Source organism: Diceros bicornis (genome assembly GCF_020826845.1).
Source record: "Diceros bicornis minor isolate mBicDic1 chromosome 32 unlocalized genomic scaffold, mDicBic1.mat.cur SUPER_32_unloc_2, whole genome shotgun sequence".
Lineage (NCBI taxonomy): Eukaryota > Metazoa > Chordata > Mammalia > Perissodactyla > Rhinocerotidae > Diceros > Diceros bicornis.
The window spans coordinates 328,673-343,316 of record NW_026690908.1 but is presented as its reverse complement, the minus strand read 5'-3'; the positions used below and the strand labels follow the sequence as shown (position 1 = coordinate 343,316).

The 14,644-nt window shown below is 45.8% G+C and overlaps 1 protein-coding gene across 13 annotated transcripts in view; it reads right to left on the bottom strand.

Moving 5' to 3' along the window:
• The window catches only part of LOC131402214 (ral-GDS-related protein-like), a 353,959-nt gene that overhangs the window by 319,879 nt on the left and 19,436 nt on the right, over window positions 1-14,644 (bottom strand). For 2 of the 13 annotated variants that reach the window (XR_009218398.1, XR_009218403.1), the window contains exons 1-6: window positions 10,628-10,843; window positions 9,810-10,105; window positions 9,424-9,518; window positions 8,826-8,891; window positions 4,388-4,509; window positions 3,252-3,429 (exon numbers count right to left, since the gene is read on the bottom strand). Coding sequence is in view for 2 of the 13 variants with exons in the window: in XM_058537101.1 (XP_058393084.1) it covers window positions 8,846-8,891; window positions 9,424-9,518; window positions 9,890-10,105; window positions 10,876-10,887 (369 nt within the window). In the remaining 11 variants the exon portion in view is untranslated. The other 11 variants (XR_009218401.1, XR_009218404.1, XR_009218397.1 and 8 more) reach the window with 11 other exon arrangements.

The following is a 14,644-nucleotide window of genomic DNA, read 5'->3' as shown; positions in this document are numbered from 1 at the left end:
CTGGGGATGGTAAATACAATATGAGCCTGGAGCTTCTTGTAGTGCCAGAAAGTAGGAAAGTGCTTTCAAAAAGAACACAGAAAACGATGAGATGTGTCAAAAGGAATCAATCTTAAAGACTTCCCAATGGCTCAAGCTGGAAAACTGGGAGCAACAAAATAAATAATGGTAGCATTGGATTATTACCCAGAGAATAAAATAAATATCCATGAGTCTATACTGATATAAAGAAGATTAAATAAGAAAGGAAGAAAGAAAGAAAGGGGGGGGATGAATGAGAGAAAGAGAGAAAGACAGGTAGAAGGCAGGGAGAGGGAGGGGGGGAATATTCCTCACAGAATTCCAAATAATAAACGCTGCTGGATAGCATGAAATAGCAAATTGCCACTAGAACATCACAGTAATAATTACTGTGGGCAAGACTGACTGATGAATGCAAAAACTGTGAGTGAAACTTAGAGAAGAAACAGTACATTTGCAGATCCTCAAAGCATTTCCCTCCCAATACTTAACATTTTTCTCTTAATTTCTTTAAAAGACCTATGACTATTTAAAGAAAAATCATAACACTATATTGTGGGATTTATAACATGGGTAGATGTAAAATTTATGACAACATAGCACAAAGGACAGACAAAGGTAAATGGAACTGTTCTGTAGCAAGGCTTCCATATTTTACATTGATTAAACTGGTGCACTATTAAGTCTAGGTAGGCTGTGATATGTTAAAGATGCATATTGTAATCTGGATCAACCACTAAAAACTGCAAAGGTGTGTCACTTAAATGCTAATAAAGGAATTAAACAGCATACAAAAAGTGTTTGTACAAGAATGTTCACAGGAGATTACCTGCACGTCCCCAGGAGGAAGACGAGCCCACTTTGGGGCATCCACAGAACAGAACGCCCTCAGCCGTGCTGAGGAGCAAATGCTGACACACACGTGCTGGGTGAGTCTCATCTACCTCGTGCCGAGGGATGCAAGCTAGACAGAAAACAATACACGTGGGCTGATTTCTGCCAAGATGAACCTATGGTGAAAAAACCAGAACAGTGGTTGCCTCGGGGGAAGGAGAAAATTGCCTGGGAAGGAACAGGAAAGAGTTTTCTGGGAGTGATGGAAATACTTTATTCTTAAAGGGGTGAAGGTTATGTGGGCATGTTTATTTGCCAAAACTGTAGGATTGAAATTTTAGCCTTTCAGTGTGTGTACATCTTACCCCCCTACACATACAAAAAGGACTAAAAGAATAATAAAGTGAGGTGAGAATGGGATGGAGTCTGGATAAAACAAAAATGGCAGATGATTAGTAGATGTTGAAGTTGGGTGACAGGCCTACTATGCTATTTTGTTTATTTTGTATATTGTTTAAATTGTCCTGTAATAAAACACTTGTATAAGAAGACACACTCGATATACAATGTTTGCTGCTAAGATATTGGTTACCTTTGGGGAGGAAGGAGGGAGAAAGGGATTGTCGGGGCCTGAATGAAGCTGGTGCTAGTTCTTGGTCACACAAGTGTGTTCACTTTGTAATAACTATTTGAGGTTTACATGGATGACCTCTGCATATATTTCTGTATGCATGTTATACATCAATAAACACTTTAAATTCTGGATATTTGCACAAAGATAAATTCAATATCTGAGAACAACAGCAGTGTTTTGTTTTAAAGTGGAACACGTTCACTCATGACATCATCAGATGGGTTTTAATACTCCCAAGTATCTATTAATACCCTCACCCTTCCTTGGCATCCTAGGTCTTTCCATTTTTGCCTCAATTTGGCAAGTGGCATGGCTTTGAGTTGTTATGATGCAATCTTTTTCCATCAACGTCCACCCCCACAATGATGCTCACCAAGGCCTTGACATCTAGCACAGTGCAGTGTTCACAGCATGCACTCAAGACCTGTGGGACTGGGTTGAATGAGGAACAAAACGAGGAGAAATGATGATCATAACTTATGTCTAGGTGCCATATCCCCCTAGCCCCCAGTGTTCCATCTTATTCTGGCCTGTGCCTTCTTCAGGGGGTTCTGATTACACTCGTCCACAAGGGTTGGAAAGAGACATTGTAACATGAGGATATTCATCATCTTATTTTTTTTTTTAGATTTTATTTATTTTTTTCCCCCCAAAACCCCAGTAGATAGTTGTATGTCATAGCTGCACATCCTTTTAGCTGCTGTATGTGGGACGCGGCCTCAGCATGGCTGGAGAAGCAGTGTGTTGGTGCGCGCCCAGGATCCGAGCCCAGGCCGCCAGCAGCAGAGCACGCGCACTTAACTGCTAAGCCACGGGGCCGGCCCTCATCATCTTAAAACAAGGATTAATGGAGAGGAAAATCTCAGGGTGTGTGTGCTCCGATGCACTGCTGTTGGGGTGTGGCCGCAGTGACCACTGTGCTCCCAGCAGTCCCCACAATGGCTGTCTCAAACGTTTGATCTCCTGGTGCAACCACAGCAGCTGTTGACAGAGCTGGGCTCTTGTCGTGGTTCAGTTTCTTCCTTCAGATTTTGTGGCTCTGACCCTCCTCAGCTCGCCCCCTTCCTATTCCTATCTGCTGCGTTGATTGCTTTTAGTTGTTTCCTAGGAGCCACTGTGTGTAACTTTATTTCACAGTGTCTTTAGGGACCCACTCTCACTACACGAGTCACTGTACAACAGCCCCTTATCCTGGTGTAGCCCATGTTCATCCTCTCCAGTGGAGCTGTGAAGAACCCTGCTTACTCGGAGCTCCTCTCATTCTCATGCTGCTGGGGCTGTTATGAAGCTGGGCATCTCGTCTTTGGTCTCATCAACATTATTCTTTTCATTGATTATTCTGAAGTCAGAGACGGCTTTGTTAATAATGTGACACTGGCTGTCACAGGCACTTTTATGTATCTTCCCCAAAAGCTCTGTGAAGTAGGCCTGTGATCCCCATTTTACAGGGGGGGACACTGAGGCTCAGAGAGGTCGAGTAGCTCCCTTCACGCAGTTTCTTGGTACATTTTGAGTCTCCACCTGGAACTCCACCTCTCAGGTGTATACCCTTAGCTGGTGTTCCACTTTGTGCCTCTCTACCAGCCTCCCCAAAGGCACAGGCCCCATCCTGAGTCCATTGTCCGCTTGATGGCAGTCACCCTGCACAGACAGGCCTTGGGCGGGGAGTGGACTAGTGGGGCGTGGTCCTCCAGCTTACCCTGGGCAAGTTCTAGGTTTCTTGGGAGAGCTGGAGCAGTGGAAGATACTGACTGTCACTCACCTCGAAGGTTTGTTATGTAGAAATACTCCACTGACTTTTTGCAGGTGTCATGTCTTCTTTGTCTTCATTGCTCCTCTGGACTTTCTCCTACAGTCCGTGCTGTGCAGTAACATACAGTACAGAGACTGGTGAACATAATACTGTTGTCCTGCACCAAATGGTCACATCATTCATTTTTCTAATTATGAAAGAAATACATATTGTAAAAAAGTCAAAGTACACGGATCTATATAAAGTGAAACCCACCCCTTTCATCACCTTCCCTGAAAACTCACTCCCCTACTCAGAAGCCACTATTGTTAACAGGGTGGGGTTTATTCTTCTGGAAATTTCCTATGAATTTATAAATACACATAAAGTTTTTTAACATACATTACATAACTACATCATTTTGCAATTTGCTGTTTCCCAAATCATATATCATAGACGTCTCCCCTTATCAGTGCACATCATTCTAACTTACCATTTTAGGTGTTTTAGAGGTATTCCAAAGAACAGGAATACCATAATCTGTTTACTTCTTCTTTGATAGAAATGGGATTACATCCAGTTTCACTATTATACATAACGCTGCAGTAAAGATCCTTGTATGGAATTAATTACACTGTTATTCAACTGCTCAATTTGCTTTGTTTCCTTTTAGTCAGAGACTATGACATAAGATTTTCATGGTAATTATAGGGAAATTAATTTTATCATGGAATAAATACATTTATAGGGAAACTGGACTTCAAGGTCATCCATCTCAATATTCTGGAGAAAAATCATGAAACTTAGAAGGTGTGCTCCATCATATTCTAACAAGTCATGTTAACAATTTAAAGTTGAATGTTTGACTAGCCTCTACTGTCTCTTTTCCGAAGACGGATGACTTTTTCTTTTCTTGGAAACTTCTGACTCCAGGGGCTGTCAGTTTGGCTTCAGAGAGGATAAGATATTGGTGTTGTATCTGTTTCTCTTCAACTGTAGGCTGTATCTTCTAAAGATCATAGAATTGGACATGGTCCAATCGATATATATGATTTGAGTCAAAAATTCAAAGTAATGAACCTAAGAGAGGAATCTATAACTTGGGTTCTTAATAAAAAATTTCCTTTGATATCCTTAAGTTTCTGTGATTACTAGTAAAAACTCACCTATGGGTGAAGAGATGTAGTTCTTCTGGCAATGTCTGGCTTGAACATCCATAGTTAAGCCTGCCACACCCGTAGGTAGATTAGACTTGATCTCTTGATGACCTCTACCCTTGGTGTTTGACCTGGGAAAAATAAGAATTTAAAAAGCTGCTGTTATTAGCACTCAATGCTAGAAATGCCCATTAAAGAGTGAGTTTGATTTGGTAAACCAAAGGGAGTATAAGCAGAACAAAGTCTTTAAAAATCTCTAAAATTTCAAAAAATTCTAATTTTTAAAAATATAAGTCTATTTTTGCCACAGTTCAAACTGTGTATATATGAATGAAATATCTCTCTGTCCATTTCTTAACTTGTTTCCATTGATTTGATGGATTTATCCTCTAATCCAGATTCCAAGTGTGAAAGAACATCTTGGTCCTTCAAAGAAAAGAAGCCATTGAAATTTGATTTTCTTTTAGCTCGGCATCCTACAGGTTTGGAGAATAAATGATCATGCAATGATACAATGATTCTGAAATCTAATTGTTAATTACAGGCGTGTAAGGGATGATTGAATGGTGTTTCATCCCCATGGTCAGGGGTATTGTACACATGGATGTGTAAACACGATTTAGGAAGCTGCTTCAGCCCTGTGACATCCCTGAGAACCACAGTGCAGGAGGATCTAGGCACACAGCCATCTGCCTCGATCTCCTGGGTTACATGTAGATCCAGGGGTCTTGAGAGTGGCTTCAGAGCAGCTAACATTTATCTATTTCTCCCCTTCTTTCTCTCCAGCTTACCTCAGTCTTGACTAGCATATTTTAAAGTAAGACCAATTATAGTTATTTACATGAGTTTCTTGTTCATTATTGCAGAGTAATAATCAGGCATACCATTAAATATCATTTAATTGACCTAATTAAATTTGTTGTGCCTTATAATTGATTAGAACACTAAGTTTAGTTCAGAGTTTGATATTCACCAAATGTGTTAATCTGCTTACAACTGCCATGTGTCTCACTCTTCTTAGATGTGCATCTTTGGCCCATCACAAGATTTTAGTGAATGAAATCATCATAAATTAAGATAATGTACTGTCTTTTGGATGATAAGGAGGCATATGGGTCCATTTTGGAAATATGCCCATCTGTCTTTGCTCCCCATGGGAAGTTTCTGGTCACTAGGTCTCCAGGTGGCTTGCACAAGCCCTAGGTCTGTAATAGTTTGGTGCCTCTCCTTCTACTTGGGGTAGAAATAAAAGAGATCAAAGAGACTTATTAAAGTTTTGGTTGCATGAAGTCATCGATGAAGAATATCCATACATATTGTTCTGGATAGCTCTCTGTTCCTAAGAGTACTAGTTACATTAAGGGCTTGTGAGGAACCGTGAAAGGTATGATTTTACCTCACCTGCAAGGTAATGTCAGCCTACCATGGTCTTATAGATGCTGGCAAAAGAAACTAGACCCATGGGTCAGAGACAAAATACTAGTGGCCAGAGTATCAACATTTGCACCAGTTCACTAAATCCCACTTCCTACAGGGTGATACACAGTGGGCCAGGTGACATGCAGAGGGTTGCAAGAACTCAGAGCTTAAGGAACTCAAATCTTTGATAATGGGCAGGAAGTCTGCTGACCTTTGCCCCAGGGAGGGGTGTTATTTCTATTATATTGGGCAGTAAGCAAGCCTGCCCTTTGCTCCAGAGGAGGCCACTATTTCTATCTTCCAAGGCTGACAGCTCTAGACATATCCTTGAAAAGATATCCTGGTTTCACTGGCTTTCAAAAATAAGCTTGACTGAGACTCGATCATCATTCTGTTCTTCTGTTTCCTTTACTGAGATTGTGCAAATATGCTCTTTTCTCTGTAAAGTTCACTAACTTTATTCATACATAAGGGATGCTTTTGGTTTTATTTATTAAGTTGAGATTTTCGTATTAGAGCAAATGATGAACTATTATGGGTTGGATCTGAAAGTATGATTTTCCAGGATAAATGTGAAAGAACATCAGGGCTCACAGAACTCTGCCACAAGGAGCTGATAGCAACTCCAATGATTTTAATTTGAATACTGTTTTGTACAACTTTCTTCCATTTTCCTTCATCCTCTCTGCTTCCTGTAACTCCCATATAGGAATGGGGCAGTTTCAGGGATTCACGGAACTCATTTACAATATTCAAATCATTTTGTCTGTGTGTTTTTTTAATTGAGGTAAAGTTGACATACAACATTATATTAGTTTCAGGGGTACAACTTAATGATTCAATGTTTGAGTATATGTTGAAATGATCAGCACAATAAGTCCAGTTAACATCTGTCCCCATATATAGTTACAAAATTTTCTCATGTGATGAGGACATGGCGTATTTCAAGATGCAGAAGAATCAACGATGATGTCATACTTCTCCATACACAGCTTGATGAATTTGGACATAACTATACACCCTTGAGACTGTCACCACCATCAAGGCCACAAACATATCCATCACTTCCCAAAGTTTTCTTTCACCTCCTTTATTATTATTATTCTGCGGTAAGAACTCTTAATATCTACTCTATTAGCAAATGTGATGTATGCATTACAGTCTTGTTACCCGTAGGCACTATGCCGTAGCCTACATCTCCAGAACTTATTTATCTTGATAACTGAAATTTTGTATCCTTTGACCATCAGCTCCCAAATTCTCCATCCTCCCAGCCCCTGGCAACCACCATTCTAACCTCTGCTTGTATGAGTTTAACTATTTTAGATTCCACATATAAGTGAGTATTTGCCTTTCTCTGTCTGCCTTATTTCACTTAGCATAATGCCTTCCAGGTCCATCCATGTTGTCAAAAATGGCAGGAATTGCTTCTTTTTTCAAGGTTGACTAATATTCCATTTCTTTATCCTTTCATCCATCAGTGACATTTAGGTTACTTCCGTGTCTTGGCTATTGTAAATTAGCTGCAATGAACATTAGAGTGCAGGTATCTCTTCAAGACCCTGATTTCAATTCCTGTGGGTATATACTAGAAGTGGGATTGCTGGATCATATGCTAGTTTTCATTTTTGGAGGAACCTCCATACTGTTTTCCATAATGGCTGTACTAGTTTACATTCCCACAAGGGTTTCTTTTCTCCACATCCTCACCAACATTTGCCACCTTTAGTTTTTTTGATAATCGCCATCTTAACAGGTGTGAAGTGATAGCTCATTGTGGTTTTGATTTGCATTCCCTGATTAGTGATGCCAAACACCTTTTCATACACCTATTGGCCACTTGTATGTCTTCATTGGAAAAAGTCCATTCTGGTCCCTTGCCCATTTTTTAATTGATTTTTCTTTTTGTTATTGACCCAACACAAAAAAAGAGAACAAAATTTTCAGGTATTATGGGTGCTTCCCAGTTGATGCAGATGGTTTTGTATTTACAGTGGTACCAAAAGATCATGTTTCGTGCTTTTTCTTCAGCTTGTTATAAGACCAGCAGTAGCTGCGGCATGGCAGATAATAGGGATCTTCTGGGTTTGGAGGTTTACAACATAACTGAATGGTAAGGAACTTTTTATTATTCCAACGAAATTATTGAGATCACAGTCCATGGAATCCAGGATTGATAGGTGTAGGAGGAAATTAAGGTGAGGATCGGTGATCTGACATTACTTCTGATCTTGAGGGACAGGTATCCACTGTATGAGTGTTTGAATAAAAGCATTAGATATCAGGAATTTGTGGTGGGTGAATATGTTTTCTGAATTATTTACTTTGAACATAACCATTTGGATTATGTGAACATCTGGGATGTGGGAGTAAGTCGCCAACAGGGGCTGGTTGACACTCTTACTATTGATTTCACTTCTATGAACCAACCGGGCACTCAGGTGAGACTACTGTGGTTGGCTCCAGTGACTGCTCTAGGGGTTCAGGGGGGGTCCCAGAATGCACACACATCTGTCTCTGGCCCAGACGTTCAGAACCAAGGATGAGCAGCCTGTTTGTCCACCTGGGCCAGGGGAATCTCCTGCTGTGCCCGTCCCTGGGGCAGGCAGGGTGCCCTCCCCTTGGAGACATGGTGAAGACAGAAGGAGCAGCAGGGTCCTGGCTTCCTGAGGACAGGTTTAGGCTGAGGGATAAACCCACCCCAACCACCCAACAGCCTGGAAGAAGATACATCCAGCAGGATGGATGTGCATGGAAGCCAGAGACCTGCTGATGGCGCCAGCTCGGCAACTCGTCCTGAAACAGCCCAGCCAACACCACTGTGTCCCATGACCAAGGCCTCCTGCCCAAAAATGGCACCCCACCTGCCCATGGGCAGAACAGATCCCTAAGCTTGTTAACCTGGACAAGATAGATGGGAATGTTTCAGAGAAAGTTCAAGTGAGAAACAATCAAAACCACAGCTTGCTCAGTCCCCCTCCCCCTCTGACCCCCTCCTCTCTTTCCAGACCCCCAGCCTCCACTCTACCTTGGTCATCAGTTCTCTGCTCAAGGACTCGTCTTGGCTATAGCGCTCCTTAAGTTTTTCAGAGCTCTCCCTGAGGGGAGGGGAAAGAGGCAAGGATAAATTTAGGGATAATATGAAGGGTCTAAGTGCCAATCCTTTTCTTTGACAACCTGAGAGATTCAAACTGCCTGGAGGAGTGCTCTCACTGGGCTCCTCTGAGCGCTAAGGTCTCATGGGACTGGGAGGGGGCTCTCCTGTTGGTCACTGGGGTCTCCATTCCCCAGCTATACAGAGCGGCTCTCTTTTGACCACTTTGAGTTTCAACTGGGCATAGAGTTCTGTTGCTATAAACACTTGAAAATCTCCAATGTGGATCATTGTCCAACTGGGCCAGGCTCAATCCAGTACCTGGCATTTAGGGAAACCGAGTCCTGAAACAGAATGGGTGCAGTAAGGACACCGGGAGACTTAGAGACCCACCGCCGAGGCCCAGGCCCTGTCCCCATCATTTGCTGCCTCCCAGAAGTTCCTAGCTGACTGAGGGACCAATGGCAGACATTCAGGAGATCCCCCATCTACCCTGGTCCTCCTATGAAGAGAGGCCTACCCACCAGGAAACCTCTCCCATGTGTTCTTCAGGTGGCATATGGATGTTTTCTGCAGAGCAGAGATGACATTGCAGGGCGAGGAGAAGTTCTTCAGGATCTCGCACTCCTGGGGTAGGGAAGAGAATGAGATGTGAGGTGGGGCACTGAAGCCCTGCTTGCTCTAGCTTCAGTCCCCTTCTATTTAAATCTCTCCTCCTGGATTAGACAGATATTCAGGGGGCCCCAGAAGGGCACATTTAGGCCCCAAAATGTAACACTCACAAGGAGGAGGATTTTAGCTCAACCCAGGGAGGGAGCCAGGTAGGAATTGAGCATCTCCGCACTGGGACCTGGAGTCAAGGTCAGCATGCCCCTGGCAGGAAGGGCCTAGGGACTTGCAGGGGCTTAGATCCCACACTTCAATCCTGGGAGCTGATAAAGGTGGAGGCAGTTCCTAAGGCTCCAGAGAGGGGCTCCACTGGGCCTCCCACAGCACACCTGGGCCACCTGGATCCAGCGCTCCACCACACTAGCCCTGTCCTGGGCCATCATGCTCGGGTCCCCGAGGCAGGTGGTGGTGACGAGGTTGGCAATCCTTCTGAAGTGGTCGACGTTGGCCCGGAGGGTGGGTGCCAGGTGCTCATTGCCGGGCTTGTTCCTCTTGCCCCAGGTGGAGCCCAGACACTGAGAGGGTACCACCTTCTGGAAGAGCTCCTGGGGAACAGGGCGAGTGTCACCCAGCAGTGCCACACCCCAGCTCTGTGTCCACAGCCCCCAAAGTCCCACACAGGGGTCACAGTTTAGAGCTGGAGCTCAGGAAGCTCAGGATGTGGCCTGAGCCTTGTTAGAGTCCCTGGCTTTTCTTCTCTGTCCACTGCAGGCACCCAGCAGAGGATGACCCAGGACCCAATACTGGCAGGGAAGGGAGAGGGGCATCTGCATCCAGCCTGTCCTGGCTAACTCCAAGCTCCAGATGGTGGTTCAGCTCGGCTCAACCCAAGGCGGCTACTTCCAACAACCTGATCCCCCCTCTGGTCCCACTCCCCATTCTGATGCACATTCCCCTGTGGCAGCTACAACCACGGGCCTTGTCTGTCTCCCTCATAGTGAAGTACACATCACGTGTCTAATAAATCCTGAGGCTGTTGAGCCTCCTGAGCAGACGGTTGGGCCACCAGGGACCTGGCTGCACACAGTGAGTTCCCCTCCACCACTGATGGGCCAGGCCCTGCTCACCTTTCCATCTCTTCTACCTCATGGAGCCGGCACAGCCACTCTGTGCAGCAGGTCCTGTTAGTGTCCACCTCTACGCTCTGCAGGTGGACAGCAAATTTTTGGGGGTTCAGAAAGTTGCCCAGGTAGTATGGTTGGTAAAGGGTGGAGCCAGGATTCGGGCCCAGATCATGGGAGTTTGGATCAGGTCTGGGGCAACGATGGCAGAAGGAAGGCCTGCTCCACTCCGCCCTGAGAGCCCACCTGCTCACCGCATCCATCATGGTCAACTGCTCCACCACCAGCTTAGGAGGGAAGGCCTTGAGGTTAAGCTTCTTTCACGCTTCTTAGCCACAGGTGGAGATGGACTTCCCACTAGAAATGATGGTCCAAGTGAGTCCAGCTCAGCAGCTCCCACTCCTGCTGCAGCCGATGTCGGCCCTTGCTCCAGCTCCAACACTGCTGGTGGAGGGGACGCTGGCGCCAGCGCTAGAGGGGGTGTTGTCAACGGAGCTGGAGCCAGCTCTACCTCCACCACTGCCCACTCCTCTGTTTCTGCCACCGGCTGGAGCTTTGCAGCTGGCACTGCAGCGGGATAAAGAGAAAGATTCACTCACTTAGCTAACTTTCCATGTGTCCTTCTAAACACAGGAAAGATCCCACTTCCTTTCCAGGAATAGCCAGCCTGCAGTCCCCCTTACCCTCTGGCTCTGCCTCAGTGGCCTCCAGAAGCTCACACCAGTCAAAGGAAAGAGGGTCACAGCAGCTCAGCTCTGAATCAGGCAAGGTTTCCTGCATGTACATCCCCTTTAGCTTGAAAAATAGACAGCCCCTGACTGGTCCCACCCTAGTTCTGGTCCAACCCCATCATCTCAAGGTCCTGAGTGTGGAGGCCCTCTGCTCCTGCTCTCATCTCAGAGCAGCACTGGATGGTGTGGGTGGCCTCATGCACCTGCTCCCTGTCTAGTGAGTTGGTAGAGTTGAAACCATTGGGCAGCTACTCGACAACATCCTGAGTGGAGTTCTGCAAAGACTGCCTGGGAGCTGGGCCAGAGGGAATCAGGGGCTGCCTGCACACTGCCACTGTGGCCAATGCCCAAGAGAAAGTCTGCTCCTCAGTTCAGGCACAGAGGGCATCCTGGCAAAGAACTCTGGTCAGGAAGGGAAGGAGATGAAACCTCTAGGGCTCAATAACATACGAGTTGAGGAGCTCACCTTCTCATGCTGTCAGCCATGACCTGGGGTATGAACGTGACAGACCCACCAGGTTTCCGACACCTAACAACCAGCTCCTGCACAGGAATGGCCTGCCCCACATACCCTACCTTCCCCACTCCACACAGACACACAAACACACACAAACACACGATGAGGGGCCTGGATTTTGGGGTTGATCAGGTGGGATCACCGTTGTGTCCTGGCCTGCACTAACCTTTCCTGGACTGCCCCATGTTACCCTTCACTGCCTCCTGTCAGACACTCAGAGGCGTCAGGGATGAGGGCTGAGCCAACGTAGGCAACAATCAAAAAGATTCTCTTTCTGGGATCTTTTGAACCCAGATGCTGCAAAAGTTGGGATACAACAACAAAACATTTTTGCCTCTTGACTGTCTCCCATCAAGTGAGCTGGATGGGGGACTGTGGGTGCCTGGTTACCAGAGTTCAAAGATCTGTTGAGGCCTAGGACCAAGGAGATGAGGTCATTTTTCAAGATTCCATTACCTGGGCCCCTTACCTCAGTCAGATTTCTCCAGAGCTGCACCCTGAGCCTGGGCTGCTCACCCTCTTTTCTCATGTCACTTCCTGAACTGTACACAAGGAGCCTACACAGCCCTAGCCACAGCTCCCTAGAAACCTAACTCAGGTCCTAGCTTTGAGGAGACAGAGATGAATGCAGACTTCCTTTAACTTACCAGTTCTTCATCCTGGGATAGTCCCTGTGCCTCTCAGGTCCTCCCCAGTCTCCAAACCTACACCAGGGGGATCAGGCTAGAATCTACTTCCTAGGGATGTCACCCAGTGTATATGACATAATATCTATTACCCCTGTGGGCTGGCGTCACATGTACCTAAGGCACAAACTTAGACATGGAAAAATAACAAGAAGGAGTGACAGGTAGCACAGAACACCACTCAAAACAGGCCTGGGTTCTAGCAATGTGATATTGGAACAGTCACTTCCAACTTGGCCTCGTTTTCAGGTCAGCATCATTAGGGGGTTGAAACTAATGGAAATTTAGATACTGCCACCCTGTGGCATTAAACCATTCAATTGTTTCCTGTTTTATGGAGAATGAGACCCAAGTGCCTCATCTTGGCCTATGAGGTGGGCAGCCTCCACAGTGGTATCCAGTAAGCCCCACCCATGTTATACACATCGCCGTGGAACCACTAAGTGGTTAGTAACTGGCTTCTGAACATAATAACAGCCAAAGTGATGGAATGTCTTGTCTAAATTTTAACTACACAAGTCTCTCACTTCCTCTTACTTCCTCTTTCATGTTCCATCTCTCTCTCTCTCACACTCTGTCGAATCCCTGTAACTGAGGAATCAAATACCAGTGTTTTGGGGCTGCCCAATGTGGAGGCCTAAAGAGGAGAGAAGTACGGGAGTGCCCAGGCCAACAGACAGAAAGAAACTTAGACTCTCAGTCCAAACTGAACCCTGAAGGCTGAGAGTGACCTTTGGGGCTAGTCCTCCCCCAGTTGAGCCTCAGTTGAGGCCACAGCACCAACCTGTTCAACTCACTGAGGCAGAGGCACCAAGCTGAAACATGCCTGATTGCTGATCCACACAAATTGTGTGATAGTCAACATTTGTAGTTTTGAAATGCAAGGTTAAGGGCAATGAAGTCAGAGAGGGAAAGGTAACTGACACAGCCCACCAGGCCCTGGCCCTACCTTCCACCCCAGCTCCTGTTCTCTCCTCCCAGCCTCCCTCCAGCTGCACTGGTCACATTTCTAACCTCCTCTGGCCAAACTCACTTCTGCCTGTGAGACTCAGGACCAGTGGTGCCATCTCTCTGACACACTGCTCCCAGACTCGTGCAGGGTTGGCTCCCTCTTATCATTCTGGTCCCAGCAAACGTCACCCCAGTGAGGCCTTTCAGACCCTCCTACCCAGTGACGCCAAGCCCCCCTCACAGCCCCCTGATATGTTTCTCTACAGCACTTGTTCTTTTCTTGCTCCTGTCTTTGCTTTTGTCTATTTCCCCTCTAGACTGTGAGCTCCTGGCAGGCAGTGACCACTTGGTCATTTTCATCCTGTATTTTGGCCCACCAGGACACCTGGCACAGGGTGAGTGCTCAGTGCACAGCTGCTGAATGAGTACATGGGAAGATCTTGCACCCCTCTCCCTGCTTCTGACCAACTGTGATTGTGGAGATGAACACTAGAAATAGGAGGTACAAGTTGTTTCTGAGGCAGAGGGACAGCCAGAAAGACCTCTGCTTGACTCTTCTCTGCTCCAGGAGGTCAAGAAAAGTTCAGTGGACACCGTGTAAATTCCAGGTTTACAGGAGAAGGAAAGGACTTGATGTATATGTATATTATGTAATGGTTACCAAAATAAGTTTAGTTAACATCAATCACGAAGCAAACATAAAAGATTTTTTCCTGGTGATGAGAAGTTTTAGGATCTACTTTCTTAGCAACTTTCAAATGTACCACACAGCAATGTTAACTTGCATAGTGCTGTATATCAAGTATATCTCAATTAAAATAAAAATCTAACTTGCCACCACTGACACAAGAGGCTGCCCGCCCCCTGGTGGCCAGCACTAGCACTGCAGCCCTCACCAAAACTCCACCAAACAGAAAGGAACCATTCTTCAGATGTCCTCAAGGCAGAGGCTCTCCAGGGTCCCAGAGGTAAAGGAGCAGGACCTGTCGGCTTCGAGAGACTGGGGTGAATCTCGGGAGCCTACATTTCCCCCCATCTTGCTGTCCCCCACCAGGTGTCTTCTTCATTCCTGAGGCATCCAACCTCAACCAGGACAATGACTCTCTCGTGCCTCCTGATGAGGACCCCGAGGATCCAA